The sequence below is a fragment of the Fusarium vanettenii genome, assembly GCF_000151355.1.
Source record: "Fusarium vanettenii 77-13-4 chromosome 3 genomic scaffold NECHAsca_31_chr3_5_0, whole genome shotgun sequence".
Lineage (NCBI taxonomy): Eukaryota > Fungi > Ascomycota > Sordariomycetes > Hypocreales > Nectriaceae > Fusarium > Fusarium vanettenii.
The window spans coordinates 462,083-489,274 of NW_003315854.1; the positions used below are offsets into that span (position 1 = coordinate 462,083).

General features: G+C 50.4%; 11 protein-coding genes across 11 annotated transcripts; 6 read left to right on the plus strand and 5 right to left on the minus strand.

Moving 5' to 3' along the window:
* Positions 1-636: 636 nt before the first annotated feature.
* NECHADRAFT_92316 (uncharacterized protein) lies at positions 637-1,590 on the plus strand (the record flags this gene model as incomplete). The annotated part of the gene is made up of 4 exons (XM_003042898.1): positions 637-689; positions 767-1,006; positions 1,059-1,357; positions 1,406-1,590. 4 exons carry the CDS (start codon positions 637-639, stop codon positions 1,588-1,590), a joined length of 777 nt encoding a protein of 258 aa, XP_003042944.1.
* A 319-nt stretch (positions 1,591-1,909) lies between these two features.
* On the plus strand, positions 1,910-4,221 carry NECHADRAFT_78481 (uncharacterized protein; the record flags this gene model as incomplete). The annotated part of the gene is made up of 6 exons (XM_003042899.1): positions 1,910-1,925; positions 2,091-2,861; positions 2,922-3,229; positions 3,276-3,412; positions 3,492-4,113; positions 4,174-4,221. The coding sequence occupies 6 exons, from the start codon at positions 1,910-1,912 to the stop codon at positions 4,219-4,221; spliced, it is 1,902 nt and encodes a 633-aa protein (XP_003042945.1).
* A 1,504-nt stretch (positions 4,222-5,725) lies between these two features.
* NECHADRAFT_78482 (uncharacterized protein) lies at positions 5,726-6,718 on the minus strand (the record flags this gene model as incomplete). Its single annotated transcript, XM_003042993.1, has 2 exons — positions 5,726-6,393; positions 6,448-6,718. 2 exons carry the CDS (start codon positions 6,716-6,718, stop codon positions 5,726-5,728), a joined length of 939 nt encoding a protein of 312 aa, XP_003043039.1.
* A 559-nt stretch (positions 6,719-7,277) lies between these two features.
* Positions 7,278-8,838, plus strand: NECHADRAFT_37047 (uncharacterized protein; the record flags this gene model as incomplete). The annotated part of the gene is made up of 4 exons (XM_003042900.1): positions 7,278-7,581; positions 7,687-7,973; positions 8,022-8,140; positions 8,190-8,838. The coding sequence occupies 4 exons, from the start codon at positions 7,278-7,280 to the stop codon at positions 8,836-8,838; spliced, it is 1,359 nt and encodes a 452-aa protein (XP_003042946.1).
* A 110-nt stretch (positions 8,839-8,948) lies between these two features.
* On the minus strand, positions 8,949-10,142 carry NECHADRAFT_78484 (uncharacterized protein; the record flags this gene model as incomplete). The annotated part of the gene is made up of 2 exons (XM_003042994.1): positions 8,949-9,590; positions 9,642-10,142. The coding sequence occupies 2 exons, from the start codon at positions 10,140-10,142 to the stop codon at positions 8,949-8,951; spliced, it is 1,143 nt and encodes a 380-aa protein (XP_003043040.1).
* Positions 10,143-10,782: 640 nt separating this feature from the next.
* Positions 10,783-12,938, minus strand: NECHADRAFT_78485 (uncharacterized protein; the record flags this gene model as incomplete). The annotated part of the gene is made up of 2 exons (XM_003042995.1): positions 10,783-12,551; positions 12,608-12,938. 2 exons carry the CDS (start codon positions 12,936-12,938, stop codon positions 10,783-10,785), a joined length of 2,100 nt encoding a protein of 699 aa, XP_003043041.1.
* A 409-nt stretch (positions 12,939-13,347) lies between these two features.
* On the minus strand, positions 13,348-14,609 carry NECHADRAFT_37081 (uncharacterized protein; the record flags this gene model as incomplete). The annotated part of the gene is made up of 3 exons (XM_003042996.1): positions 13,348-13,997; positions 14,205-14,411; positions 14,462-14,609. 3 exons carry the CDS (start codon positions 14,607-14,609, stop codon positions 13,348-13,350), a joined length of 1,005 nt encoding a protein of 334 aa, XP_003043042.1.
* Positions 14,610-15,048: 439 nt separating this feature from the next.
* NECHADRAFT_78487 (uncharacterized protein) lies at positions 15,049-16,044 on the plus strand (the record flags this gene model as incomplete). Its single annotated transcript, XM_003042901.1, has 1 exon — positions 15,049-16,044. The coding sequence occupies one exon, from the start codon at positions 15,049-15,051 to the stop codon at positions 16,042-16,044; it is 996 nt and encodes a 331-aa protein (XP_003042947.1).
* Positions 16,045-16,341: 297 nt separating this feature from the next.
* Positions 16,342-21,285, minus strand: NECHADRAFT_37125 (uncharacterized protein; the record flags this gene model as incomplete). Its single annotated transcript, XM_003042997.1, has 12 exons — positions 16,342-16,759; positions 16,812-17,082; positions 17,133-17,319; positions 17,369-17,751; positions 17,801-18,295; positions 18,474-18,766; positions 18,818-19,413; positions 19,463-19,515; positions 19,564-19,950; positions 20,000-20,096; positions 20,145-20,596; positions 20,646-21,285. 12 exons carry the CDS (start codon positions 21,283-21,285, stop codon positions 16,342-16,344), a joined length of 4,272 nt encoding a protein of 1,423 aa, XP_003043043.1.
* A 2,028-nt stretch (positions 21,286-23,313) lies between these two features.
* NECHADRAFT_92321 (uncharacterized protein) lies at positions 23,314-24,285 on the plus strand (the record flags this gene model as incomplete). Its single annotated transcript, XM_003042902.1, has 1 exon — positions 23,314-24,285. One exon carries the CDS (start codon positions 23,314-23,316, stop codon positions 24,283-24,285), a length of 972 nt encoding a protein of 323 aa, XP_003042948.1.
* A 1,100-nt stretch (positions 24,286-25,385) lies between these two features.
* On the plus strand, positions 25,386-26,305 carry NECHADRAFT_78490 (uncharacterized protein; the record flags this gene model as incomplete). The annotated part of the gene is made up of 2 exons (XM_003042903.1): positions 25,386-25,646; positions 25,724-26,305. 2 exons carry the CDS (start codon positions 25,386-25,388, stop codon positions 26,303-26,305), a joined length of 843 nt encoding a protein of 280 aa, XP_003042949.1.
* Between the last annotated feature and the right edge of the window lie 887 nt (positions 26,306-27,192).

A 27,192-nucleotide genomic window follows, 5' to 3' on the forward strand; every position in this document is an offset into this window, starting at 1 on the left:
TGAAGCAATTAAATGGCCAAGGGTAAAATTACAGCTACATCTTATACAATGCGCTTCACCCAACATGTAAAAGCAACAGAGCAACAGAGCAACAGAGAAACCAAGTGATGGATGTCAATGGCGAGGTCATGATTCCTTCAACCGTAGCGACAGCAAGCTACCCTAGAGCAAAGCCGGACTCAGTCCGTGACATGGGACTGGCTCTATCGCCACCACATCAGGGTATCGTCACACAGGCCATCAACGACACGGTTGTGTTTCTGGAGTGTCATTGATAGAGATAAAAGTCATCTCATGACTCTTCTTCAAAACTAAGCAACCAAATCTCAAGGTCGCAGCCGAGATACCACCATCCCTCCAAGTGGGACTAGACCTTCTTCTGTTGGCTTTACCTAAAAAGGAAGTTCAACCAGCTAATCGCGCACTCTAACCAGCATCCCTGCTCATTCCACAGACCAAGTTTCCACTGGATGGAGAACTGGAGATGCGGCTCAGATACCGAGCATCATTAATTATTAAGCAAACGATGGATGCCGACCCTTATCATGCTTGATATCTTAGCTTGAGCATCGGTCAAGATCCTATCCGTCAACATCCACTATACTCCAAGACAGCAAGCAAGATCCTTTCGACAAGATGAGCAATCTGCAACTGCAAGGGAAGGCCGCCATCGTTACTGGATCTTCCAGGTACGTGGGCTATTCTTACACCACCATTCCGACACTGAGAAAAAGAAATACTAATAATGCACTGTCTCGAATTACAGAGGCATTGGTGCTGGCATTGCGTTAGATCTCGCCCGAAAAGGAGCCAACGTCTTGGTCCATTACACGAGCCCCAACAGCGTCGACGCGGCCGAGGCTATCGCCAAACAAATCCGAGACCTGGGGAGGAAGTCGGCCATCTGCAAGGCGGACCTTACAGATCTGGACCAACATCAAAGCATTATTGATGCTGCGGTTAAGAATATTAGCGATAGTGGAAAGATTGAGATTTTGGTTCACAAGTATGCCTCTGCTGCTGTTTCTTGCCCTCGTATTGGCACTGACACAGAGTAGCGCTGCTGTTGGACGAGATGCCCTCTTGAAGGACACAACGGTCGATTTCTACAATGATCACGTCGACTGCAACATCCGAGGGCTCTTTTTTCTGACCCAGAAGGCCCTACCTCATCTAGCCCACGGCGGTCGCATCGTCATCGTCTCCTCCGTCGCGGCTCGACTAGGTGTTGAAACTCAAGGCATTTACTCTGCCACAAAGGCAGCCGGCGAAGCCCTGGCGCGCGTCTGGGCTAAGGAGCTTGGACACGAGCACGGCATCACTGTCAACTGTGTCAACCCAGGTCCTGTAGCAACAGGTGAGTTTGAATCCAGGCCTTGTTTTGTGCCAATGTTTACGTGTTTAGATCAATGGCGCGCGAGTACAAACGACTTTATCGAGGCCATGCAGCCGATTATCCAGTCGACTCCCGCGGCCCCGAGAGTTGGAGAGGTGGAGGATATTGCGCCTCTGGTTTCGTTTTTGTGTACTGAAGAGGCACGCTGGGTGACTGGATCTGTCTTGTCTGCAAATGGAGGCCTCTATAATTAAGAAACCAAGACCAGAATTGAAATAAATACTCCCATCAACTCGTCTTGTCCATTGCGATGTCCATTGTGATGCGAACATGTCACAGCGGGCGTCCTCCAACAGGGCCTGTATCTTTAGCATTCGTTAGCGAGTCACGCACCAAACAAATGACAAGCCAGCCGCTATCTCGGTATCGCCACGCTAATCTCTAGCGTTTACTGTACCCCGCATCAGATTTTCGTACATATTGCACCCCAGACCAGACCAAATCGGCCCTGGCCCTTCATTTCGAAGCAACCACGCGAGGCGTACGCACTCAGCACACAACAACGACACAACCATGCCCGGAGTTGCCGGTAGGTACCTTGCCCTGCTTGATATGTCCCATGCAAATAGAAACTGATACAGTCTTCATCAAAGGCCCTGCCTGTGCTACTTGTCGGAGAAAATGCAGGAAATGCGACCGCCAGAAGCCGGCTTGTGCCCAATGCACAAACAAGGTGAATACCTTCCGATCACAGCAACTCACAGTCTACTAACCGTCGTGACCAAGGGCGACAACTGCGAGGGATACCCTCTCAAGTTCTGTGGAGTCGCCAGCCGCGGAAAACTCTCTGGCAAGCCTCACCCCTTTGCCGACACCTCTCCCAGGCCTGTCAAGAAGAGACGCGTTCGGGCTCAGTCAACCACCGGGAGCACAGAGGCTGTTGCACCAACCTCGACTCCCAGGGATGTTAGGCCATCCCCACCGGAGACAACCACAGTCACAGCCGTCTCCCCTCCTACCGGACCTACCCTCGCCATTTCCCCTGTAGGAGCTGTCGTGGATCCCAACCCCCTGGACCAGGATGCGACGATAACGATGCCCGGAGGGGCTATGCTCCCCGGATCTCCCGAATTTGATTGGTCTAGTCGCGAGGCCTTCATGGAGATGGCTTCAATTCTGAGAGAGAGCGCCTTGGAGGACCAGATTACCGGTGTCAGCCCAGCGACGAGCACACTCTCCCGCGACGATGAGCTCTTGCTTCCGTTAGATGCTATCTGCGGTACTACAGAGGCAGAGGGTCAGCGCATTCTGGTTGGAATGAACAAGTTTTCCTTGTCCAGCAGTGGGAACGTACAGGAGGATGCAGTCGCTGCTTCACTAGCTGCTTCCTTTTCTAGGATTCCCTGGGCTTCTAGGATAGCAGCCGTCAAGTTTGATGCCCTGCCGAGTTTATCTTCACCGTTGGACAAGACGCCTTTCCCTACAAATCTGGACCAAGATCGGGTGCAGTTTCTACTACAGTACTGTAAGGAGACAACAAAGAGGAATAGGAAAAAGAGGACTCTCTATACTGACACTTGAGCAGTTGACGAAACCGTCTGCCCAAAACTCGTCATCGATGGAGCAGCAGCCTGGTCTAATCCCTTCCAGCAATACCTCCTCCCAATGTCCCTCCAATTCTCAGGCGTACTTTACGCGGTTCTGGGTCTCTCACTAGGCCATCTATCCATCAATCACTGCGATAATCCCTTCAACGAGCAGGAATCACTGCAGTACCGCTTCAGAGCGATCAGGCAGGTGATTGACTGGCTGGAAGGGTTGCAAGGCACGTCTACTGATCCTTGCCTTGTAGAAGCCGGACTTGCCATAATACTGATCTTGTTGATACACGACGTGAGAATTAGTCACTGTTTGTTGTGCGTAGCTCACATTTATACAGGTCTGTGAAACGGGTGTTTCGGCAGGGGGCATTCATTTGAATGGGGTGACGAGTATCTGTCAACGACACTCGAAACTTCTTGAGAGGTCGATCCGTGATAGGCCGTGTATGAAGTTTCTGTTTGGCGCTTTATCATGGTGAGTTAAGAGAACAGGGTCTACAAGGGAAGGGTGTCGCTCACTAGTCCAGGCTTCACATGCTTCGTTGCGTCCCAAGGAGATACGAAGAGTTACTCACCGACGGGGTCCAGGAACACGTCTTCCAAGAAATGGATGATAGACTTTTTGAGTGCTTCTCAGGATGTCCATTGGAACTCTTTTTAGCATTCTCCCGCCTACTGAAGCTCTCCAAAGATGAACTGATGACAACTTCCGGCACATCGCCTGACAAGGCTGACATGGAATCCATCCGATCTATTCAGCAATATCTCGCCACGTGGAAGAGAGATACAAACAGCGATGCAGCCCCTGAAGATGGCTCAGATCATCTTGCCAACGCCTTCCGACATAGCTTCCTCCTCCACTCTCTCAGATTCTCAGACAAGGATATGACAGCTGACAACTCCGAGATTCAAAGACACATTCAAGAGATCCTCAACGCGGTGTCCAAAGTTCCGACCGGTTTCAAAGGCTCATCAAGACTACTCTGGCCATTGTTCATGGCGGGTACTGAGAGCTTGATGGCGTATCAGCAAGATTACGTGCTTCTTCGGGTCAAGGCCATCTTGAACGATACAGGGTTTCGAAATCTGGCATCTACGACTATCCTGGAGCATATCTGGAAGGAGCGTAGGAAAGGGGCTGAAAGTGGCAGCGACACGAGACTATGGACGGACTATGTGAGTACTGCTGGGTTTTTTGGTGACAAGTTTCATGAATCGTACTGACACGTTGAACAGCTATCAAAGAAAGACATTATGGAAACTCACGATTATCTGATCTTTTAAATACTCCATCATTGTCAAAGGATGCAGGTATCGGATATGAGTCGGATGAAATGACAAGGGAGTGTTCATCACTTCCACAGTGGGGCTTATCTTGCACCGATTGTTATGTGCATCTTCACACGTAGCTAGTCTACAGTTTATTCTAAAATTCTCAGCATTTGAAAACCAACAGGTCATGTGATATTACCTCCCTATTCAATAGAAAAATCTTTGGGGTGGTTTTTCCAAGGTGTTTTCAAGCTATCAAAGTCCACGCAGCCATGAACGAATGCATCCCCTATAAACTGTGCAACGTCGTTTCCTTGCTCAGGAAAACGAAGAATGAAAAGCGGCGCTGCCCCGTGAAAACAACAAATAGTGTCTCCTGCTTTCAATTCTGGTGGGCCACGTCCTAGGCGCCCATCGCGAGCGCTGAAGAAAGAACGTCTCCTAAACCGGTGGAATGCTTGGAGGAGCCTTGACTTGGGAGGACTCGAATCAAATCCTCCAATACCGCGGTATGGAGCCTAGCGACTCGATTGGACACCTTAGTCCCCTTTCTACGGTAAGTTTAACTCGACGGAGGTACTGCGTAGTAATGCTTATATTGGTGTAGGGTTAGGTGCGGAGTGTACTGGCGGGTAGGTGGTGGTTGGTAAATATCCCCAGTTCTCCCTCGACCCTTTACGGCGGCAAGGCATACATAATACACCGTGATACTATGCACAGTAAGTTGGAGCTGAAGCTAGGTGACACCAACCGCGCTGTTCAGAGTTCTCCGTGGGCCATGATGTCAAGGAGACAAAGAATAGATCTATGACAGCATTAAAACCCAATGCTGAGAAACGCCGAAACAGAGATAAAATTAAGATTCTATGGCAATAGCCATAAAAACTCGATAGTATAAAGGTGAATTTTGCAGTGCAAAATGCCACCTTTTCTTTTCCCACGAGCGGATATCTGGTTTCCTCCTCGCTCCGAATACATGCCTCGGGTACCCATAGATAACTACAGTACCCATGCTCGTATACGAAGTGACACAAGCTTAGGTGGCACCCGCGGGCCTTACCAAGCGATCGCACAAATGCCGCAAACAGAACTCCGCATGCAAACCTTGCAGGAGGCGTTCGGAGATGCGGAGAGGACGCACAAATCGCTCGGGTCTCCGCGGACCGCGCCGGTGTCGGGACAATAGTTGATGGAGTACATGTCGGCAAATTTGACGGAGCCCCAGAATCAGGATGAATTCTCGGTGAGATTATAGTAAATGACGACAGACAAGAGTTACCCCTGGATCGTATGCAAGGAGCTAGACGTAGGCCTGGGCCCTGAAGTGAAGGGGAGGAGAGATTTCCACCAACCAGTCTTGGGCAGTTTACTAATTAACATGTTATTCTTCTTGGCAAATACAGAGAGCATCCCAGAGAGGGGACCATAAAGCCCGCTCGAGACTCGTCTCCCACTCCATGCGAGGCTTCCCCGCCCCCTGTTTATCGTTCGCTCCATTGACGGCTAAGATACGGGCTCATGATCCGTACTCAAAACTCTCTAGATGGTCCTCATGTTCAAAAGGAATCGAGGGCAAGTCTGTGCCAAGTGCAAGAACCTCATCTAGATTCTCGGGCTGTTCGGGTAGTGTCAGATCGTCCCAGACTTGAGCCAGATGGGAAGGGTCCATTGATACTAATGGATCATCGAATTCCGGCATAAGGAATTTCGCCGGTTCGTCTGGCATTGGCCCCAGAACTGAATCCAAATCCCCGAGCCAATCTGGTGTTTGAGATGTGGTGAGATGGGTGACATTGTCGGGTGGCGCCCGGGGGTCCTTCTCATGGACAGGTTCGCTCGGGGTAAAGCTGACTGGCGGGGTATGTTCGCCGTTCAGGTGATCAGGGATGAATCCAGGCTGTGTGCCGGCGCGAACAGGAACATCCGGATCCATCGCCATAAACGGTGTTGCGTATTCTGGATGACTGCTGAGGGCATAAGAGGATTCGCTACCACGACTATCCTCACCTATCGTCATAAACGGTGTTGCGTACGCTAGATGAGGACTGATGCCGGCCGTCTCAGGTATCTCGGGACTTTTTTCGCCGGAAATTACTGAGGGTGAGGAAGTAGATGACCCGCAATGCTTCTGGCCAGTCTTGTACGCGCACGTGCAGTCGCCTCCCTCACGGCAAAGGCATCGCTCTGTGAATACGCGATCAGCCGGGGTTCTTGAGTGAATGTAGCACGGATACATACCTTCACCGAACAGCTTGAGGGTGACCTGACGAGAAGTTGAGCCGCACTTGCACTTGGTATGAACTGATCTCGAGGTTCGAAGAGTGCGACAGTGATTGCACTGCGATACCGGACGGCCCTTTTTTCCGACATGTTGGAGCGGGCGATCTGAATGCGTCAGTATCAGTCTTGAAAAGCCATAGATGATGTAGTTACCCGTATGTTGACACTGAGCGACACGATGGCCGCGAATGCAACTCTCGCAGGCGTACTTTTCTCCGTTTGTGATCATGATGTTGATGTTGGACGATGAGTGAAGTCTGAGCTGAGCTGAGATGAGATCTTCCTAAAGAAATAATGTGGGTCGGGCCAGATTAATAATGAAAGTCAAAACGCCACACACAGCAAGCGCCCTGTATTTTTGATAAAATAGTCGCTGATAATTTGTGTGACTTGTTTATTGCCAAGGGTCTAGAATATTAATTAGAACTCTTTCTTCCTCGAAAGGACAGATCATCAAAGCATGGGCCCAGCCGTGCCACTAACTTGACAGTCCGGCTATCATCTTAAGTAACTAGCAAGTGTTGAATACCTGTTTTATACAGATCGGAAGCCATCATGTCGGCGTTGCAGTTGCTCTCAATGGCAAAGGCTCATGTAGCATCTCGACCTCATCCTTGACCTCGAATCTAGCCTAGCTTTACCGACAACCGAAAAGGTCATGTGATCCCCCAGATCCATGGCGACCCCACCAATTCAAGTCTGACTCAAACGTCGACTACACAAGCTGAAGTAACTTGGATATATCCTCTTACCCTCAGAAACAACTTCCACTACCTACGGCTGAAATAATGAGTCAGGTTGCACATCACGCCACCGCTTGCAAAGGGTGTCGCCGAAGAGGCCGCAAATGTGATCGAACACTACCAGCCTGTCTAAGCTGTCGGCGCCGAGGAGTCGAGTGCGAAGGATACATTACAAGATGGCCTGGCGTTGCGTCGAGGGGGAAGCTTGCGGGAAAGTCTATACCAGTTTGCGACAGCTCGGCAAAGTCCTCAAAGCACAGACCTAAACGGGGGAATGTTCCCCTATCAACTGGATCGAGGGACATGATCGAGAGGGGGCTTGGACACAACTCTAACGACTCGCATCTCGGTGCCATAACATCTGTTGGAGATGATGAGTTGGAGAGTCTAGTTAAACATTGCAAGACACCCTCTTAGCCATCGAATGTCACGACTAACCTCGGTGTTCACACAGACATCCAAGACCTCAGCAGCATCTTTTATTTGGGAACTGGACCCAGCGACAATCCAATGTTTCGTTATGTGCTTCCACTTATAGACACTGTGCCTCCTATACGCTATGCCATCGCTGCGTCGGCATCTTGTCACCTTGCGGCTCGAACCTCAGATAAAGACCTCGAGAAGAAAAGCCTGTATCTGCGCGTCCATGCTACGCATCTCTTGGGGGAGATGCTCCGAGATCCATGCTCAGCAACAGATCAAAGCATACTAGCCAGCATGTTGATGCTGGCACAGCTTGACGTAAGCTACATACACGTTCTGTCGAGATCTTGCCTCACCAAGATCTAGATGTGTTCTGGAGATTGTCTCGAGTTTGAGACGCATCTAAAAGCTGCAGTCGTCATCGTTCGGGCCCAGAATTATGACCACGCATCAAACAAGCACTACTTTGAGCAGCGGCTTGCGTGGTGAGTTTTCTATCCTCGCAGCAGGAATTCTCTTCTGACAAGGCTTTAGGCTCGACATGATGGCATCTACAACCTCTGCCCGACTACCAAATTTATCCGCCGCAGAACTAAAGACGGCTCTCGGACGCTGCTCGAATCATGGACAGAGGCAATGGAGCTATGATGTTTTCCCGTGCCCAATCGATCTGTTTGAGATACTCGCAGACATTACTATGCTTTACAAGGCCCAAGTGGGCGTGGCGAGTCCAAGCGAGGAGCCTTTGGAGGAGGTTGATTGCATAAAACGCCGTCTGGCGGCGTGGGAATGGCCTGGGGAAACTTCTGGCCCACGGAAGCACATGGTTAAAGTTTGGTGTCTCGGCATCATGGCGTACCTCGGACGACTATTCCCATCCACCAACTCCTCGGGTGCAGCAGATCTGACAAGTCAGGTTCTTTATCACGCGGGGCTCATCCCACCGGCTTCGTCTTGGAGCTACTCATTGCTGTGGCCCATCTTCCAGATCGGGGTAACTTTGGGTAATGAGGCACTGGATGACAGAGCGTGGGTGGAAAAGCGTCTCAACATTGCCCTGGAGGCCGTTGGATGTCGGCATTTCAGTAACGCGCTCGAGACACTGCGTTTTGTCTGGGACAGCGATGTGCCATATGACCCTCTCACTACTAGCATGAACGGACGCACCATAATGTTGGCATAGTTTGCCCAATAGTGGTAGCAATACACTGACGCACGCACAATCATATGGACCTTGCACACTATAGCGTTTTTAGACTCTAATCTATCTTGAGGGATCCCACAAAAATACGTCTAGCCCAGGTATCTAGCTGCTACAGCCTCCAGCTCATTCCTAATCTCCTTCTTGCACGTCTCGGTCGCCCAGCACATATCAATAGCATGTCCCGTCAAAGTTACCATGTCCTGATTACTAAAGCCGCACATCTTCTTGGCCAGTAGCAAGTCGTGTAGGATCCAGCAATCCTCCATGTACGCAGGATCGTCGCTCGAAATCGCAATCGGAATCCCCGCGTGATAAAGGGTGCGTATTCTCGGAAAGATCTCATCGACTGGCTCGTGGCGGAGATAGCCCCATGGAGTGATCGTCATGCCGATGCCCTTCTCCTTGATGAGATTCACAAGACCCTCGTCTTGAACAGCATTCAGGCCGTGATCTATGCGTTCCGCGCCTGAACCCCCAACTTCCGCCGCAACTTGGCGAATATGCTCGTGAGTGTCCTTTTGACCAACATCGCAGTGTGCAGTGAGGTGAAAGCCGGCCTGCTTGGCCAGGGTAAAGACCTCTGAGAACAAAGAAGGAGGACGGTTGTCTTCGTTTGAGTCAAGGCCAATGCCAATAACCATGTCTCGGTAGGGAAGAGCAGCTTTAAAGTGCTCCATAGCCGACTCGGGCGATAGATCGCGCAGGAAACACATGATCCACCTAGACTTGATCTACTCTCGAGGTCAGCATATGTGCAAAATGATGATGAGCCTCTCACTTACGCCTAAGCGCTTTTCTGCCTCCTCCTGAGCTGCTCGAAATCCCCCCATCATGGTATCCCAGGAGACACCATGGCGAGTGTGGCCCTGAGGATCAAAGAATGGCTCACAGTAGCGAACGTTCATCGAGGCAGCATGCTCAAAGTAGCTCATGGCCAAGTCGTAAAAGTCTCGCTCAGTGACTAGGACTTCAAACCCTCCATAGTAAGCCTCGAAGAAGGTAAAAGTCTCTTCAGCGTTGTCGACGGAGTGGCCTTCGCGGGCTGGGATGATGTTGTACGACGCCTTGAGCTGCTCAAGACTGGTGTACACGGTACCAGTCCGCTCAAGCTTCAGGGTCTGATTGTTTCTCTGAGCGAGATTCCACCTCAGCTCAGGAGTCAAGGTGCCTTCGATATGGACGTGTAATTCCACCTTTGGAAGGTCGAGCACGAACTGATCGTTGGCATCCAGGAGTTCCTGCCGCAAGGCCAGGCGTTCTTCGAGGGGCATAGCGCGCTCCATCGTGTTGTACAGGAGGCGAGGGTGTTGCAGTTGGGTAAAGGGATTTTGGTTTTTACTGATTGCGATGAAGGGAAGCTTCTGTTTGTTAACAATTCAGAGAGAAGAGGAGAATTGAGGGCGATTCGGGGAGCTCTTATACTTGAGTTCTACACAGTCATCCTAGATCACTTCCTGTTAGTGGATGTCAGACCCTATGCTGGGATCCACGATGCTATTCCTGAATAGGCCGCAGTTTCAGTCGCCTGCAGAGGCTAAAGCTGTCATCCGTCCTGATTATCAGCACTATACCCAATTTCGTCGCAGTTTCCGTCAACGCACTACACAACTCCTCTCTGTTGTACAAACCGGTTTCTTCTTTTGGCCTACGTTATCACTATATGATTAGTTTTCGTGTCGATTTGGCACAATTGACTCATACCGAGTTTAATCCACGCGTCACATAAGATAGGTAACCGATGATGGAAAGTGGATGCAACAGCTTGATCCTTGCAATAAAGATGCTCTGTTGGCCAAGCTTTGCCCATCTTTGTGCTGATATCATGAGGCTAGACTGACGAAAGAGCACCCATTTTCAATCTTATCCACTATACCGACAGCATCTCTTGTAATATGGCCAATTTCAGATCAGGCTTAATCCGATTCAGTTCAGCACAATACTGCCGTTCTGGCAACCATCCAACCATTCAAATGCACTATTGAGTACTCGCCCTCGGCCAACTCGACGACACTGCTCTTCCTTCTCCGGACCATTCAAATCAGGCCCTGTGACATTTCCAGATACGGTCAAGAAATCAACACACATTGGCTCCTCCTCATCGTCCTGCCTCAAGTATTTGAGTAGAGGAAACGCAAACACATCCTCAGACTCAAGATCGGTATCCAGAGCTACCCATCCGATAATCTGATCGCCATTTGATGACAGAAGCGTATTGGTGTCAGCATGCATGCCCAACTCTGACCATCCAAAATGAAGGTCGGGGGCCCATCTTTCACGTTCCGTATGGTGAGGAATGTCACCTATCCGAGCACCAACTCTAATTTTCTGAAAGGCCCCAGAGATGTGCAACTCTTGGGCTGCTTCATTTGCCTTTGGGTGGCCAAACGCGACCTGCGCCAGGATCTCTGGGTAGACGAGGTACTCATCATGAGCCCACTTCACCGCGCCTTTCACATTCATCCAGCTCCAGGATGGGAATGGGATATCGTTGAGCCCGCCACGGCTAATGGCTGGAACCCATAGCAGCTGGGAATGGAGGTGCTCGCAATGTCCAAAATCAACAATGCCGTGATAGAATTTGTACCCGAAGCGCGTAGCCAGCCGCTCTTCAAACCCCATCAACGCATTGTGCTTATCCGAGTTGTACGTCAGCTTTGTGACGCTGTACTGCTGCACCGTGTTCTGCCACGTCTTCCTCAGGTTGTACTCGGCATCGTAAGACACGCCGCCGTATGCTGTCGTGCCGTCCATGGTATACTCGCCACGGGGACGTCGGCACTCGGGGATACCTGTCTGCTCCGTCTCCCAGTATCGGTTGCATCTCCAGCCGAGGTCGTACTCGGTGAAGAAGATACATCGACGGGAGAGTTCTCGTTCCTGGAATACCCAGCCGCGGGAGTGCCATGCCTTGAACTGGAGTCGGAGGGGGAAGGGATCGGCGGTATCAGAAGCTTCTTGCATAATGACTTCGCACAGTTCATCCACTTCTTGTTGTGATGAACTCTGACTCGGTTCCATGATGCTCTCTGCAAGTCCATCATTATTCGTCCCAGCAGTTTTCACTTGAAACTTGGCAGTCCTGGCAACCGCTGGCCCACTAACGAACAAGCCCGAGTCGACCATCTGAGACCCGTCTGGGCCTTTTGCATCCACCGCAGCTATAGTGCAGAAGGATTCCTCAAATATCACTCCCATGAGCCCTATCTGTGTCATGAGCTCAGTGGGATCGTCTTGGACGATGCAGATGGAATCAATCCAGAGAAATCGCTCGCCCAATTCCCTTGTGAGCCATATCGCATCTCGAAACGTCTTGGGTAAATCTGCTAATGGGAGTTCCACCTGCCAGGCATCGACAGTATCCTTGGTCATTCTTGGCGGGATAACCTTTCCCCAGCAGTGACTAAGAGTCATGTACCGCCCGGTTTCTTTTCCATCAGTCGTATAGACGTGTGGCTTCTTCTCTTCCCTCACTCTCCCATCACCAGCGAAACCAACGTCGATGACCCTGAACGGGAGGGTCGTGGGGGAAGAGCCATCGTGGTATTTGTTGCCAGAGTATGTACCTCGCCCGCACTCGTCGTGATGTAGCTGACATTCTGCAAGCCATTCACGAAGGAGACGCATGTTTCGCGGAGAGTTGGCAACTTGTAGCTCCCTGTGCGTGATGATTCGGTTCTTAAAGATACTCGAGTCTGCCAGCAATTAGTTTTCACACTGACTAGTTATGAGAGAAGAGGAATAATAGTACCCTCTGACACAGACAGCCGATGTAGGCCTCCATAATGCTGAGAGTCGATTTTGAACATGCCCCAACGCGCCCCAGGCTCCGATTGTTGTATCCTCCACAGGAGTCGACCATGATGATCCGCATTGCAGGCTTTTGCTTTGTCACCCCTGAAGACCTTTAACTTTTCATTCTTGACACAGGCTTGAGACTTGTAGGCGTTGCTGACGATTTCGCAAAGGCGGCAGTGTTCCTTGGACTGATGGACCTGGTAGTAGTCTAGAGGATGCTGGAAGCCATCTATTAGCATCGACAAGGTTACTTTACTGCAAGCTGAACATAGTTCCGACGCCATGGCTTCCGAGACTAGGCAGTACTGCACAGAATAGCTTTCATTGGCTTTGTTTTATCGTTTGAAAACTGTCTTTGCGGGGTATAACAAGGTAAGTGCTGCACTGGAGCTATTCACTGAGATCTTGGTCTGATTTGTGGAATAAAGATCCGCCGACTGCTCCAGTTCTTCTTGTCGGCGAGAAAGTCTCCATTCAAAGAGTGTCCATCTGTCCATCACGACTTTTACTGGGGCCAATTTTCGAGGACGGCTTCAGGCAATCTGCAATTTTCCCCAGCAGAAGCATCACCCGTTAGAACAGCTAGCTTACAGCTAGAACATCTTAGCTATCAATTATACTAAAACTTATTTATATTTATCTTACATTATCCTCATGGCGATTACTGCTCGTCCAAGACCAAAACCCACTCTTTCAAGTGTCCCCATTTCCAAGTTGCAAATCACCTTGCGAGAGTATCAAATCTCTAATCAACTGCCACCCAATACTCTGCTTGTAAAACTCGCTCTCTTCATCCCCGATAATCATGGTCCACTTCTTCAAAAACCATGGTGCAGCCTCCCAGCTCTTCATATCCCAAGGCTGATAAGTGGTATTAGAGCGCCTCTCTGTTCCAGATTGGTTCCGTCTCCAAATAGTCAAACCGCCTCTTCCATATATATCAAACTTGAGCTCCCAACTGTTAAAAGTGTTGGGCATTGCAGCTGACAGCATAATCGCCCTTTCACGGAGGAATGGAATCGGGATGAGATCCAGGCTGGCGTGGTGTGGGATGAGGACTTGTGCTAGTGTTGGGCGAAGATGGATTGGAATGCTCGTGTTTTTGAAAGAAGCCGTTGATGCAGCACCTTGTTGTAAAAGCGCTGTTGGATCGGTAGTTGAAGCGAGGCTGGGCTGGTAAAATGGTGAGATGCAATAAGCGCCACAGTTGGCGATGAATTGTAGGTCGAGGCCCATAGATAGGGCATTTTGGAAAACGGCGTGGGAAATTGTTACTTGCTCGAATCGAAGCATGTTGAGGTACATGTCTGGTAAGACCAATTCGTCTTCCTGGGTGTTTGTCGCTTGTTGCGAGGTTCTGGACCTGCCTGGCCGATACCGAGCCGGGATCAGTTGTAAGTCGTCATCTTGAAGCTCAGAGGGTGCGTTTCTGTTCTCTTCAATGACGCCCTTATCTTCTTGAATCAGTGCATCGGACGATGGGAGATTGCTCTCGCCCGTTTCATGAGGACTTGAGTGATGTGGTTGGACTGATGAGATGGGGCCATCACATGTGCTGATATCGCTATGCGGAGTGCCCTGCATCAATGAAATCTCCGCTTTCAATGGCTCTTCAACACTGCTTGGTGCATCATGAGAGCACTTCGTGGGCTTGGAAGTAATATCGCTTCGCTTCAGCAGCGGTCGTGGTCGTCGTGCTTGATAGCGGCGCGACTCTGCCTCTTTGAGCTGTTTACGATGCTCTTTTTGCCGCTGGCCTATGATGACATATTAGAGTACAATCCACTAATTTGCAGGGGTAACTCACGATACGCCCTCTGAGCGAGCCGGTTCTGTTCTCGCCGAGCCTCCGTCAAGACCCGGCGCTTGGAAGGCGGTTCGGCCCCGGGAGTTCGCCCGACCGACTCCGTTGGCTTATCTCTTGTTGCCCAACCACTACCGTCTCTATCTTCCATATTGAGCTGCTTGTCATTAAAGTCGCACCTTCGCTAGCGGGCGGTCAAGGGGATGAAGGTCGAGGTCATTGAAGACGAGGATCATCTCCACACCATCTCTAAAGTCCGAAGTCCGTCTCGTATCGCCACCTGGCTTACTCCTTTTTGTCCAATCAGGAGCAAGAAAATGGGTAAGCCGCCAAGATGCGGAATCACGCTGTGTCACTGGCTCTGGCTTACTACCACCGAGTCCAGTCAATTCTGAGTATCACGACATGGAATATGAAGGAATTAGTAAATGTTTTGGAAAGATGGAAAAAAGAAGTTTAAGGCCGAGACAGAACGAAACATAAATATTCATCAAGACTCCATCTCCATTTCCCAAGTAGCAACATCATCTTCACCATCATTCCTCTACAGCAATCATTTCACAACACCAACACACTTTCACGTGATCATCATGTCTACTTCAAAGACCATCGCCGTCGTCGGAGCTACTGGAAATCAGGGCTCCTCAGTCGCAAAGACCTTCCTCAACCTCCCTGGCTGGAATGTCCGATGCCTTACCCGTCGACCAACCTCTGAGAAAGCTGAAGCCCTCAAGGCTCTCGGTGCCGAGGTAGTCGAGGCGGATCTCGATAACCTCGATTCTCTGATCGCTGCTTTCAAGGGTGTTCAGGCCATCTTTGTCAACACAGATTTCTGGGCACCCTACCAAGCTGCCCTCACCGCTGGAAACGACCAGCCCACTAGCAGCGCTATGGGCTTTAAGACGGAATTGCAGCACGTCAAGAACGCCGCTATCGCCGCCACCAAGACTCCTACCCTTGAAAAGTTCATCTACTCGGCTCTGGGTCCCATGAAGGTCGCGTCTGGCGGCAAGTACCCTCACTGTTACCACTGGGACAGCAAGGCCGAGGCTGTCAACTACATCGAGAAAGAGGTCCCTGAGCTCGCCGACAAGGCATCTTACATCTACCTTGGTGCTTATAGCTCCAACCTCCTTCTCTTTCCCAAGCGCAACACCAAGACTGGAGAGTACACTGTGACTCTACCCGGCCCCAAGACCACAAGGTTCCCCATCATCGACCCTCTGAACTCCACTGGTTCTTTCGTCCGTGCTCTCATTGAAGACGAGCCTGCCGGAACCAAGCTCCTGGCTTATGACAGCAACATGACCATCAGTGAGGCCATAGATGCTTGGAGCGCTGTCACTGGCAAGAAGGCAGATTTTAAGCAGGTCACATTGGCGGAGATGCAGGAGTTGACTGGTCTGCCTCTCGAGGTCCTTGAGGGGCCTGCTTTCCTTGGAGAGTTCGAATTCTGTGCCGGACTTGAAGGAGTCATTGAGCCAAAGCACCTAAAGAACCCGGTCAAAACACCCACATATCAGGAGTTCCTAGCCTCCAAAGACATTGAGTATCTGACTGGATTTGACTATAGCCCAAATTGGTAAGGGTTATTCATCGGCGAGCTGGGTACACAAGATTGTCAAAAGGTTGAGGTATCAAGATGAATATTGGCGAAGATGAGGGTAAAGAAACGCGAGTTTATTGTCTTGATAGTATAAAATGAATAGATGAGATCTACCCAGTCCCTCTATGACACGAAGGAAATGTGGACGACAGTCTATGTAAATTGTAACCGAACCCAAAGTCTATAAGCCAATTAATATGCAATATGATCAATCTCGATCTAGGCCATTAGTGCATAATTGAATGTAAACCACTTCTCTCCTCCTGTTCACCTTCTCTTACTTTCGCTTGACTCCGGCGCCCTTGGGCACTCGGAAGTACCAGTAAAGACCGAGAGTAGCAGCAACGTTGAAGGCGATGTAGACCCAAAGAAGACCAAAGTGCCACCATCTGTCGCTATAGTTGATCTTGAAGTTTTGCAGATACTGTTCCGTCGAAGCGAGGGCGCAGTACTGGCAGGTATCGGAAGACAGAGGGTTGAGAAGATATCCACCTGCCTCCTGGACGAAGGGACCCATGAAGATTTCACAAGTCAAGTTGGCAGGGGCCGCCATGTGAAGAACCTCGTTGTCGGCGCATGTGACGTTGGAGCCATACACAGCGGTTGACATGATGCCGCTGATTAGGTATGTGCCAGGAGATGCGCGGTACATGAAGGTCCAGAATTTGGGGATGTCCTGATAAGGGACACCAACACTGCATAAACGTTACTAACTGTCGACAAAATAGGGGGTAGGGAGCAGCTTACCCGCAGAAAGAAATGCAAAGCATCCACAAAAGCGAGGCGAGAACACCAGCTTCCTCAGCAGTCTCAATCCACACAATGGCAAAGTGAGAAAAGGTGCTTGTGAAGAGCATAAACATGAGGAGGAAGAGGAAGACGAGGAATCCACGAATGCTGACGTCGTCTGATGTGGTGTTTTGCACAAAGCCCACGGGGTAGTACCAGCAGAAGTACATGATGACAGCCATGAAGCTGTTCCATACGACTTCGACAAGGATGTTGGCCAAGATGTAGGCTACAAGAGTCAGCTTGATGTTTCTGATCTGAGGATGGGGAATGACTCACTGTTCCATCGGTAGATCTTGGAGGGTCTCTCGCGGACTTCGTAGAGGGCGCGCTGGGGAACAAACATGGGCATGATTTGCTCGTTGATGTTTCCAAACAGGACGAGGTACATAAAGATGGCGAAGAGCTGGTTTTGGAGACCTTGGATACTGTTATTGGCGTTGAAACTGAAGCCGAGATACAGGGACTATTTCAACTGTCAGTGATGAAATCTCTCGTTGGTGTGAACAACTTACAGCAAGAACAATCAGGCTAGTCTTGGACCAGATGTAGGTAGGCGACCTCCAGAAGTGCTTCCAAGTGCGGATAAGAACCTCCCGGAATTGCGTCATGAAGGAAGCCACAAATTCATTGTGCTGAGACTGATCACCGTCGGCAAATGCAGAGGAACCTTCAGGCTGGGTAGATGCAAGAGAGTTGAGTCGCACAAGCTCCTTCTTGACGTCCTTGAACTCAGGGGAGTCTCTCCAGACCTGGTGCCAGTCGATGGTCTCCTCGTCATCGTGAGCAGGCTTGATGATTTGAAGCATGTACTCGGCGGGGTTGGCGTCAGGGGGGCAGGGAGGGGCACCGTTGCGTTCAAAGTACTCGAGGAGGGTCTTGGATTCGATTCCGAGGTCTGGAGTTGTTAGTAAATTTGCGTGAAACTCGTTTGAGAGTAGACTTACCTCCAAAGTAGACAGTCTTTCCTCCAGGTGCGAGCAAAAGCAGCCTATCAAATCGCTGGAACAGGATAGCCGAAGGTTGATGAATAGTGCAGAGAACAGCTTGGCCACTAGCAGTCAACTTTTCAATAAGATCGCAAATAGCCCAAGAAGTCTGAGAGTCAAGACCCGAAGTAGGTTCATCAAGGAAGACAAGCAGTTGTGGACGAGCAGCCAATTCGACGCCGATAGTAAGACGCTTCCTTTGCTCGACGTTGAGACCCTCACCAGGCGTTCCAATGACAGCGTCGGAGAATTCCTGCATGTCGAGCATTTCGATGACCTGTTCGACGTACTTGATCTTCTCTTCACGGGAGATTTCTGCGGATTGACGGAGGAGGGCGCTGAACTCGAGAGCTTCGCGGACTGTCATGGTGTTCAAGTGGACATCCTGTTGCTGAACGTAGCCGACACGGTGTTGGAAGGAAGAGTCGGTTGGCTTGCCGTCAATGCGTGTGTCTCCGCTGACGACACCCATGGTGACACGGGTAGCGAGGACGTCAAGAAGAGTCGTTTTTCCAGCGCCAGAAACACCCTGAAACTGTTAGTTGAGTGTTCTTAATATCAAAGAGCTCACATACCATCAATGCTGTGGACATGCCAGGCTTGACCCAACCATCAACATGATCCAAAAGACGTCGCTCATTACCCTTGATCTGAATATCATAGCAGAGATCCTCCCAGTGAAAGACAGATGCACCAGCAGCGAGGCCGCTCGATCCATTGTTGGCAACCTTTTCAGCAACAACAGGACGCTCAGTCTTTTGAGCTTCGGAATCACCCTTGCTACTCTCCTTGAGAGAAGGAGGCATCTTGCCCTTGCGGAAGACGAGGACTTCACCCTTGCTCCGGGGAGGCTTGGCGTATTCGGCAGAGACGATGTAGGCGAGGAAGAAGGCGACGAGGAAACCGCAGAGAATACCGACGTTTCTATAGCGATATTAGTAATGTTGAGTATTATGTGAGAGGTTTTAAACTTACCGCCACTTGTGAGCGTTGCTGTAGTCAAACGACATGTTGATGTACCTATCGCCGCTGACAACGTTTGATCCAGGCTCAGCACCCACAACAGCGCAAATCCTCGACTCAGGAGGGAGATCATCGTAGCCAGGGCCACGAGGAACCATCTGGGCACAAGGGAACTCTCTGTTGTGAAACTCATTCGCCATGAGAGCCTCGAACGCATAAGCTAGAGGGTTGATGTAGTTCATCCAGCGAGACCATCCGAGCATATAGTCGGTGGGGATGGTGAAGCCGGTGTAGATCATCAACCCGAGACTCAGAAGCGCAGAGGGAACCATGGCTTGGTGCGAGGTGCGAGTGAGACAGGCTAGCGTGCGGTAGATGCTTGACATGACCAGCGTGGTGAGGTACGAGGCGAGGCAGAAGAAGAAGAAGTTGCCTGCTTCTCTTCGTAGGTGGGCCATGAAGTACACCGTGATGTTGAAAACAAACATGTTGAGCGTCTTGTAAGGAATGTCGATGAGGTAGCTGGCGATGGCCTGGGTTGACTGGTGGTAGAATGCGTAGCGGTTGTGCTTTTCAACCACAGGACGCTCGACGTACACAGTCAAAACCTGTTATTCAGTCATTATCAGCCATTCTTTGAATTATCTGGTTGCTTACCTCGAGCTGACTAGCAAAAGCGTTGAAAAGCAGCGAGAAAAAGATGAGTCCACCTCGATAGTAGAATGTCGAAGAATCATTTTTGAGGTTATAAAACATACTTCCCAAAACCAAAGCCATGATCAAGTTAAACAAGAGCGAAGCAATCGTGAATCCAGGATCAGCAAGCAACCTACGCCAGCCACGCCAAAGTGTGAGCCTAACCTGGTGCGCATATGAGATGGTGTAGGGAGACTTGGCGCGCTGGCTCTTGAACTGCTCCGCACGGCGAGAAGTTTGATATTCAGCCAGACGCTCCTCACGAGGATGGTTTTGCTCGTATTCTGAGAGTTCGCGGAGGAGGTGCTTGCGGGGTTCACTGGCTTGCCAGCGTTCGGCGAATTCATCGGGGGTTCGGGGGGCTGTGTGTTCATAGCCGGGCTTTACTCGTCGCTCTTGGGGGCTGGTCATTGAAGTGAGAAAGTCGGGAGTTGTTTGTCGATCAGGGCCTGTCTTGTCAGTCTTTTGTAAAGTAAAATGGTTTGGAGGCCAACTTACACTCGAAGCCGAGGCTTTCAAAGTATTGCTTTGCTTCGGTAATCTTGCCAAAGAAGATCTGCCTTCCCTCGTAAAGGACAGTGACGCGATCGAACAACTATTATTCGTTAGTCAACTCACCAATTTTTTCTTCGCGTAGACTTACATCGTAAGCTGACTGAGGTGCCTGGTAGATAGCAACAGCACCAGCAACTCCCACAAGATCAGCTTGAAGCCTCAAAGTCTTGCAAAAGTTGATAGCATTCCCACTGTCCAATCCACGCGTAGTGTTATCCCAACACTGCAACTTGGCACCCGTAAGAGCAGCCTCGGCAATACTAACACGCTTCCTCTCGCCACCACTAACACCTCGAACAAAATCGTCACCAACTCGTGTGTCGACAGTGTGGCTGATACCAAAGATGGCCATCATGACGTCGCGCATCATTGTATCCGCCTGCGCACGGGTCACACCGCCGGGGACGTGACGGCGGGAGTGGGCGCTTGCGGCGAAGGAGAGGGTCTCGCCGACTGTGAGGTGGGCGAGATGGGTGTCGACTTCTGCGTTGTAGAGGACATCGCCGCGGAACGAGGTTCGCATGTGGCTTTCTTCGATACCTTGGCAATTGTTAGAAAGATCATTGCGTAAAAACCAATTGCTTCTTACCTCGGAAGTTCATGTACGACTGGGGGTCAACTTCAAGACCAGCAGTTTCACCCGCAATGGTCTTGAGAAGAGTCGAACAACCAGATCCAGGAGGTCCAAGCACAAGAAGCAATTCACCCTCTTCCACAACACCCTCAAAGTTGCGAAGAATATCAACACGTCTCTTTCTTCGAGGACTCAAGAGATCAACCAAAGACTTGACAAGATCCAATGGGTAATCGACAACACTCTTTTGGTGTTCAGCACCGGTACCCCATCCAAAGACATTCAGGTCTCGAAAGGCGACACCGAGACTGCGAGGAGGCGCAGCGCCATCTTCGGACTCGTCGAGTTTGACAAAGGCCTTGACCCATGCTCGTGCATCAAAGTTGGGCGAACCGGGGTCAAGTCTCGTTCCGGGCTGAGGACAGAAAGCGTGAAGTTCGGCGCCGACTGTGGTAGAAGCTCTGGTGAGTTGTCGTGCAAGAGCCTCAATCTCGTGGTTCATAACCCTCGAAGGACCTTCATCTGAATGGGAGCTGCTAACTGCAGTGTCATCCTTGACGCTAGCGGCTGTTGATGTCGATGTACCATCTTCGTGGTGGTCGGCTTTTTCGTCTGGGGTCAGACCTCCGGGTGTTTTTTCGTCTTCAGGGGCCATGTTGAAGGCGCCAAGGATCAATCAATGGTCGAGACTTTTGTTCTAGATGATATGATGTCCAGAAGCTTGTCGAGTTCAGAATCAGATCAGATCAGGGAGCACAGGTCTTAAGTATAAGAACCATCAACAAGCCTCTACCCTCAAACCTGTAATCCAAAAGATCTGCAAAGTCAAGTCTGGCAAAGAAATAAGGTTCACAAGAAAGGACCGGGGCTCCGGACCCGAGAAAAGTTTCCTGTGCGGACAAGCGAAATCGTATAAAGCCAACGGGACCCGCGGGTGAATCAGCACGCGCCGCAAATCCGCAGAGGCAAATCCCTTGCAGAGTCACCTTTCTTGGCTCTCGAAGCTGAGTCGCCCCGAACCGACGGAGTCGGGGGATATGAATAAATGTGTGTGGACCGGGTCCCCACAAGGAGCCCGCGGAGGCCCGAGCCCGGGGGTCCACGGGGGCTATTTTCGCACTCGTTTCGCGATTGAGGGGGTTCGTTTTGGGCCAAGTCTCAAGCAGGCTGACGGGTTCGCTTAAGAAAGGGGATTCATTTCATTGGCATTGATTGGTGAGGTCGGGTTTGACTGTCGAGACTGCCTGCTTCACTGCCGTCGTCACCTGGCATCACTCTGCAACGAGTTCTACAAAACTCAGTGACGTATTTGCATAATGAGGGGTCTGAAGTGTTGCTGAATGACGTAGAGTATCGTCAAATGGTCTGTTTTCATCGACATTCAAGCTTCGTTGCTTGTTGCTGTGCCGTTGTCGGGGACCGACCAGTCACGCCACTCTCCCGTCAGCCGGAACCCGGTGTCAGGTCGCCTATCATATACCTTGCAGTTTATGAAGAATCTCATGCTTTATGTGCCTCAATTTTTTCGAAATATGCACAAGGCGCGACTTTGATCCCAATATGGCTGTTGTTGATGTTGCTCAACGCTTGCAGGCTTTCTTGCCCATCACCTCACAACCACATCACCTGGCCACCCAGAGTCACGGGCATAGTTTACAAGATCACGTTACTGTACAGCTCTTTATCAGTCATGGCTAAGGTCTCTTTGGCTTCGCGCAACTGGGTTCAACACCACCTTACGGCTGAAATGTGATAACATGTGGCGTGGTTCACAGCTGCAACCTCTTAGCAACAACCCTTGGCCCTTTATGAAGCCAACTCATCCCTTGATAGTTAAATTGGTTGCCTTGTTTAACTGAATCAACGGACGATTGCCTTTTGTTCAATTCTGAGTCAGTGAAAAATTGTGAAACATGGCCAGAGCTACAGGGTAAGTGAGTGGTTTAAGCTGGGAAGACTGCTCTGGCATAAAACATTAGCAAAAGCACCCGGGAACCAGTAGAATATCTCTCTAGGGCGTATTTAGACATGTCCATGTGATTGATTTACGCCAAAGGAGTTATTAATTCAAGCCCGTAAGGGGTGGTTTGAGTGGCATCACAAGGTCCCTTGCACTACACACAACTGGCCCGTGGGTTACATGGAGTTGTTGACTAGGACGGCAATTACCTAACCCATGGCATCCACCTGAGATCAAAGCTTAATACATCTCCGGCCAGTCAAATAGATACGCTGTAAGATCTCATCAGCCTTATCGACTTTTCTTGCATTTCTTGCATGTGTCCCACCGATATCCACCTCCAGATGCTGCACTTGTGTTTGGTCTCGGCGACCTGTTCTATATTGACCATTTAAGAGTAACTATTTAATAGTTCAGCTTCCTAACGAACCATTACACAATGGATAAGTCTCAACTGTCGTGGATCTCCCCTCCATCTCACACAGAACTTTGGCTGACATCGTCTTTCACGTGGAGACTGGAGATATTCTCCGTCGGAGTTTGCATTTCCGGAGATTGTCCAATAGAAATGGTGAATAGTGCTCCACCCCAACCGAGGCATCTCCACCTCGGCTGAGACGTCATCAAAACCAGGGTCTCCTTTGGATAAGGAGCCGAGGAATGTCACCTGCGATCTCATCTTTATCTTCATTGAACTGTCTCTTTCCATCATCTCATCTCATCATGGCTCCGACTCTTGCTGAACAAGTTGCCGTAGAGCAGCTGGAAAAGGGAGAATATGTCTCCAAGGCGCTCCCCATTCGAATGGGTAACTCCATGCCCATCGCGTACGGAGGTTGCACTGCAGGCGTTGCAGTGAGCGCTGCCTGTGCAACTGCACCTCCCACCATGGCGTTGTATTCCGTCCTCGGACACTTTCTCGGCCCTGCTTCAACCGATAGAAAGTTGCACTGCAGCGTTACACACACCAGAGACACCAGATCTTTCGCTACACGACGCGTCCAGGTTAAACAACAGCAGCCGGATGGCAAGTTTCGCGTCTGTTTGGAACTTATCGCCGACTTCCACGTGATAGAGCCATCTACTCTCACATACACGGAACCACCAAACCCCAACTGGCCCAAGCCGGGGAGTGACAAGTGCGAAAACATGGCTGAACACGTCAACAAGCTAATCGCCGACGGAGCTGTTGAAAAGGAGCAAGCCGACGCGTTTCTTGAATCCTTTTCGGCTTTCGAGACATTTTTCGATGCCCAGTACTGCCTTGACGGTGTAGCCGGCCAAAACATGGGCGGATCAATCAAGGACAAGATCACAAGTCAAGATGATCGTCATGTCACCGACAAGACCTCAGCAGAATGGCAACGCGCTAGAGATCCCCTCACAACACACGCCGACAACATGGCCGCCCTCGCCTTCCTCATGGATGGCGGCCTTTCATTCCTCCCGCTAACCCATAACCACCTCTGGTTCGACGACGTGACGGTTTGTTCCAGTCTGGACTTTGCTCTGCGGATATTTGTCCCCGACCTCAAGTTGAATGAATGGAGTCTCAAGGAGCGGAGGACTTATAGAGCTGGAAATGGGAGGACGTTTGCTGAGGGAAAGCTTTGGGATGAGCATGGCAACTTGATCGCGTCTGAGAGTCAGCAGTCTATTCTACGGCTCCAGAAGGGTGTTGAGCCGAAGCTTTAAGGGGTTTATATTATTATGAGGGATTGTAAGAATAGAGGAGCGATGTCGTGACCTGGCCACACAGAGGTTATTCTCGGGTTAGAGCTATCTCCGAAGAGGGAGATGCTGAGAGCGGTTCGGCTGGGGTTGACTACTGTGATACATGACTCTTTTTCTGTCACTTTCATATAGTTAAAAAAATTCAGCAAAATTTAGACGTCTGACCTGTTCTTTATAGTCTCGAGTGTCCGAACAATGTCCACTCAGATTATTGCGAGGGCTACCCCAGCCTTTAACTCGGTAGGGCAGACCAGGACCCTTGTGGAGACGCGACGATCGTTTTGGGCAACCTTTGCGACGGCCCCAACAGCGACATTGGAAGCATGTTCTGTGGAGACTCTTGAATGGGGTTCTTCACTGGTATTCGAGGGTCCAACGGTGCCTTGATCGGCTAGCTACCTTATTGTACACATAACACAGCGTAAGACAAGGCGGCAATGCCTATTCTCGTATTATCTTCCACTGAAGCTTGGCTGCCCAGTAAAACAAATGGCAGGTTTGGGCGTACAAGCGCCTGGAAACGAGACGAACCAGCAACTTCGGGCAATGAACGTTGGCGAGTTCGCAACCTCTTATCGTTATCAATTTACCCCTGCTCAACTCGTACAACCCCAACCTTATTCGAAACCAACCTTGCACCAACCAACCTCTCAGATGCCAGGGCCATTGGGGGCTGAAACTGCGCCTTGAATTTCACAGCCAAACGACAAGGTTCCCATGCACGTCGACATCCTCCTCATTCAAATCAGGACCCTGGAAATAAGAAAATGCGCCTGGCAGGATGATCCTCCAGGCAGTTTACCTCCTTGGCCTTGACAACGGGCGATCCCGTGATTACGCCAAGGGTACTGAGTGTCCAATACACATCCAGACATGGCGAGATGACTCCACAGCCTCCAAGGGATCATGCCATGAGCTAAAGATCCTTTGACCAACACGGAGGCTATGCAGGTAGAGACGCCAGCCCTAATAATCTGAAACGCGCCCGGTTCCATCCTCTCGATCCCTTCTTCTTTCCAAAAGCTTCATCTTTCCTCATCACCATCATCACCAGTGAAATAATGCGCTCCTCTTCAATATTTCTCGCCCTCATCGCAGCGACTTCACAATGTTTGGCGACGAGCTGCGATTTTGATGGCGGGTTTTCCGTTCGTCGGTCGAATCGGTGCGGAGACGACACGGTGAGCTGTAAAGCTGGCGCCAGCTCGAGATGTTGTCCTCAGGGATCTTGGTGTTTTTACACAAAACCTGACAAAGGGGGGAACGCGTATTGTTGCCCAGAGAACAGCGATTGTCTAAACGACATTTTGGATTATCCTCAGGTAGGTCTTTACCCTTGTAGATAGTTTCCGTACAATACACCAAGGTCCGGATCTCCCGTACTGACCTCGTTATCTAGTGCGCGTATGGCAATCGAACGATCTGGGTGGGAGGGGGCGGCGAGGTTAAACAATCCTTCTGTTGTGACTCTGGCTACCGAGGAGTAATACGAGCCGACGGCGTGGGCGCTGCTTGCTCCCAAGGTTCGTCAATGAGCAAGGGCGAGACAAGAGCGAGTCGGTTCGAGCCTGATGCGACATGCGTCGACACTTCGACCACGATTGCGAGTACGAATAGCGCCGACACAACGACGAGCGAAGCGGCGCAGATAACCTCGGCCGAGTCTGAAGCGGATACAGATACAGACGATGACTCTTCCATCAGTGGAGGGGCCATTGCTGGGATTGTAATAGGCAGCGTCGCAGGTGTCGCATTGATCGCTGCAGCTGCATTTTGGCTCTTCAGACGACGAGCAAAGGGCCAAAACGGAGAACAGAAAGCGCCCTATTCGAACGTTGAATACGGCGAGGAAAATGCCAACCGTTATGCTGCTGGAGGATATCCTCCGACAGAGTTGGACACCCCCCAGAGTCCACCGCAAGAGCTGGCTGGAAAGGAGATACGGCGGGAGGAGCTTCCCGAAGGTCCTCGGCCGACATAGCGTGTCGATTTATTGCGTTGGATGGTGGATTGATTATAGAATGCATTTCGGGCTTTTGCAAAGTATTGAAAATACCCATACAAAAAAAGAATAGTTAATGCTAAAACCGAGAATATTCTCTTGCAGCCGGATGTCTCTTAAATGCTCGCCCTTTGCAAGGCGTCTATTTCTGAGATGCCTAAAGGACAAGCTGCTCCAACAATGCTGATGCCACCAGGAATAATCCTACTTGCTTAGAGGAAGAAGAATCTACCAAGACTTGGCCAAGAAACACGTCAAATTGGATCTAGGTGACCTGAAAATGCGGCATCATACACCCATTGTCTCACAGGTTGCTGGAGATATTGGACAGGAGCACAAAAGAACACGGGTTTACTTTGGATTTTCAGCCAAAGCAGATATCGGGGGTAATGGGTCAGCATTGGGTTTTAATGCTGCCGTGTGTCTTTAAGTGTGTTTTTTGGTCATGTGGCTGACAGCGATGTCAATGGAAAAAATAGAGGTAATGTGTAGAGGGGTATGACAGCGCTTGTTGACGATGGGAACGAAGGGCGTACCCTCGAAGTCAACCGAACTGATCATATAAACACATGTGTCTCCGTCACTAGCGCCAGACTGGCCGGCCCTGTCAAGCAAACCTTTAGAAGCTTTAAGCATGGCAAGGGCATTGGAAGCTAAGAGGTTTCCACCAAATATCAAAAGTGACGATGGCTTCAAGAAGATTGGAACCAGCTAGTGAGACAGGGTGTCCTTGCGTAGAGGTGGCACCGCAAAAACTCATTACCAAATCAGCAGCGCAATTAACACAATAATGGAAGAACACCAATGTTCATTGTGGCATATTGGCTGGGCCCTTGGAGGAGATGGGCAATCTGAGGACTCGAAAC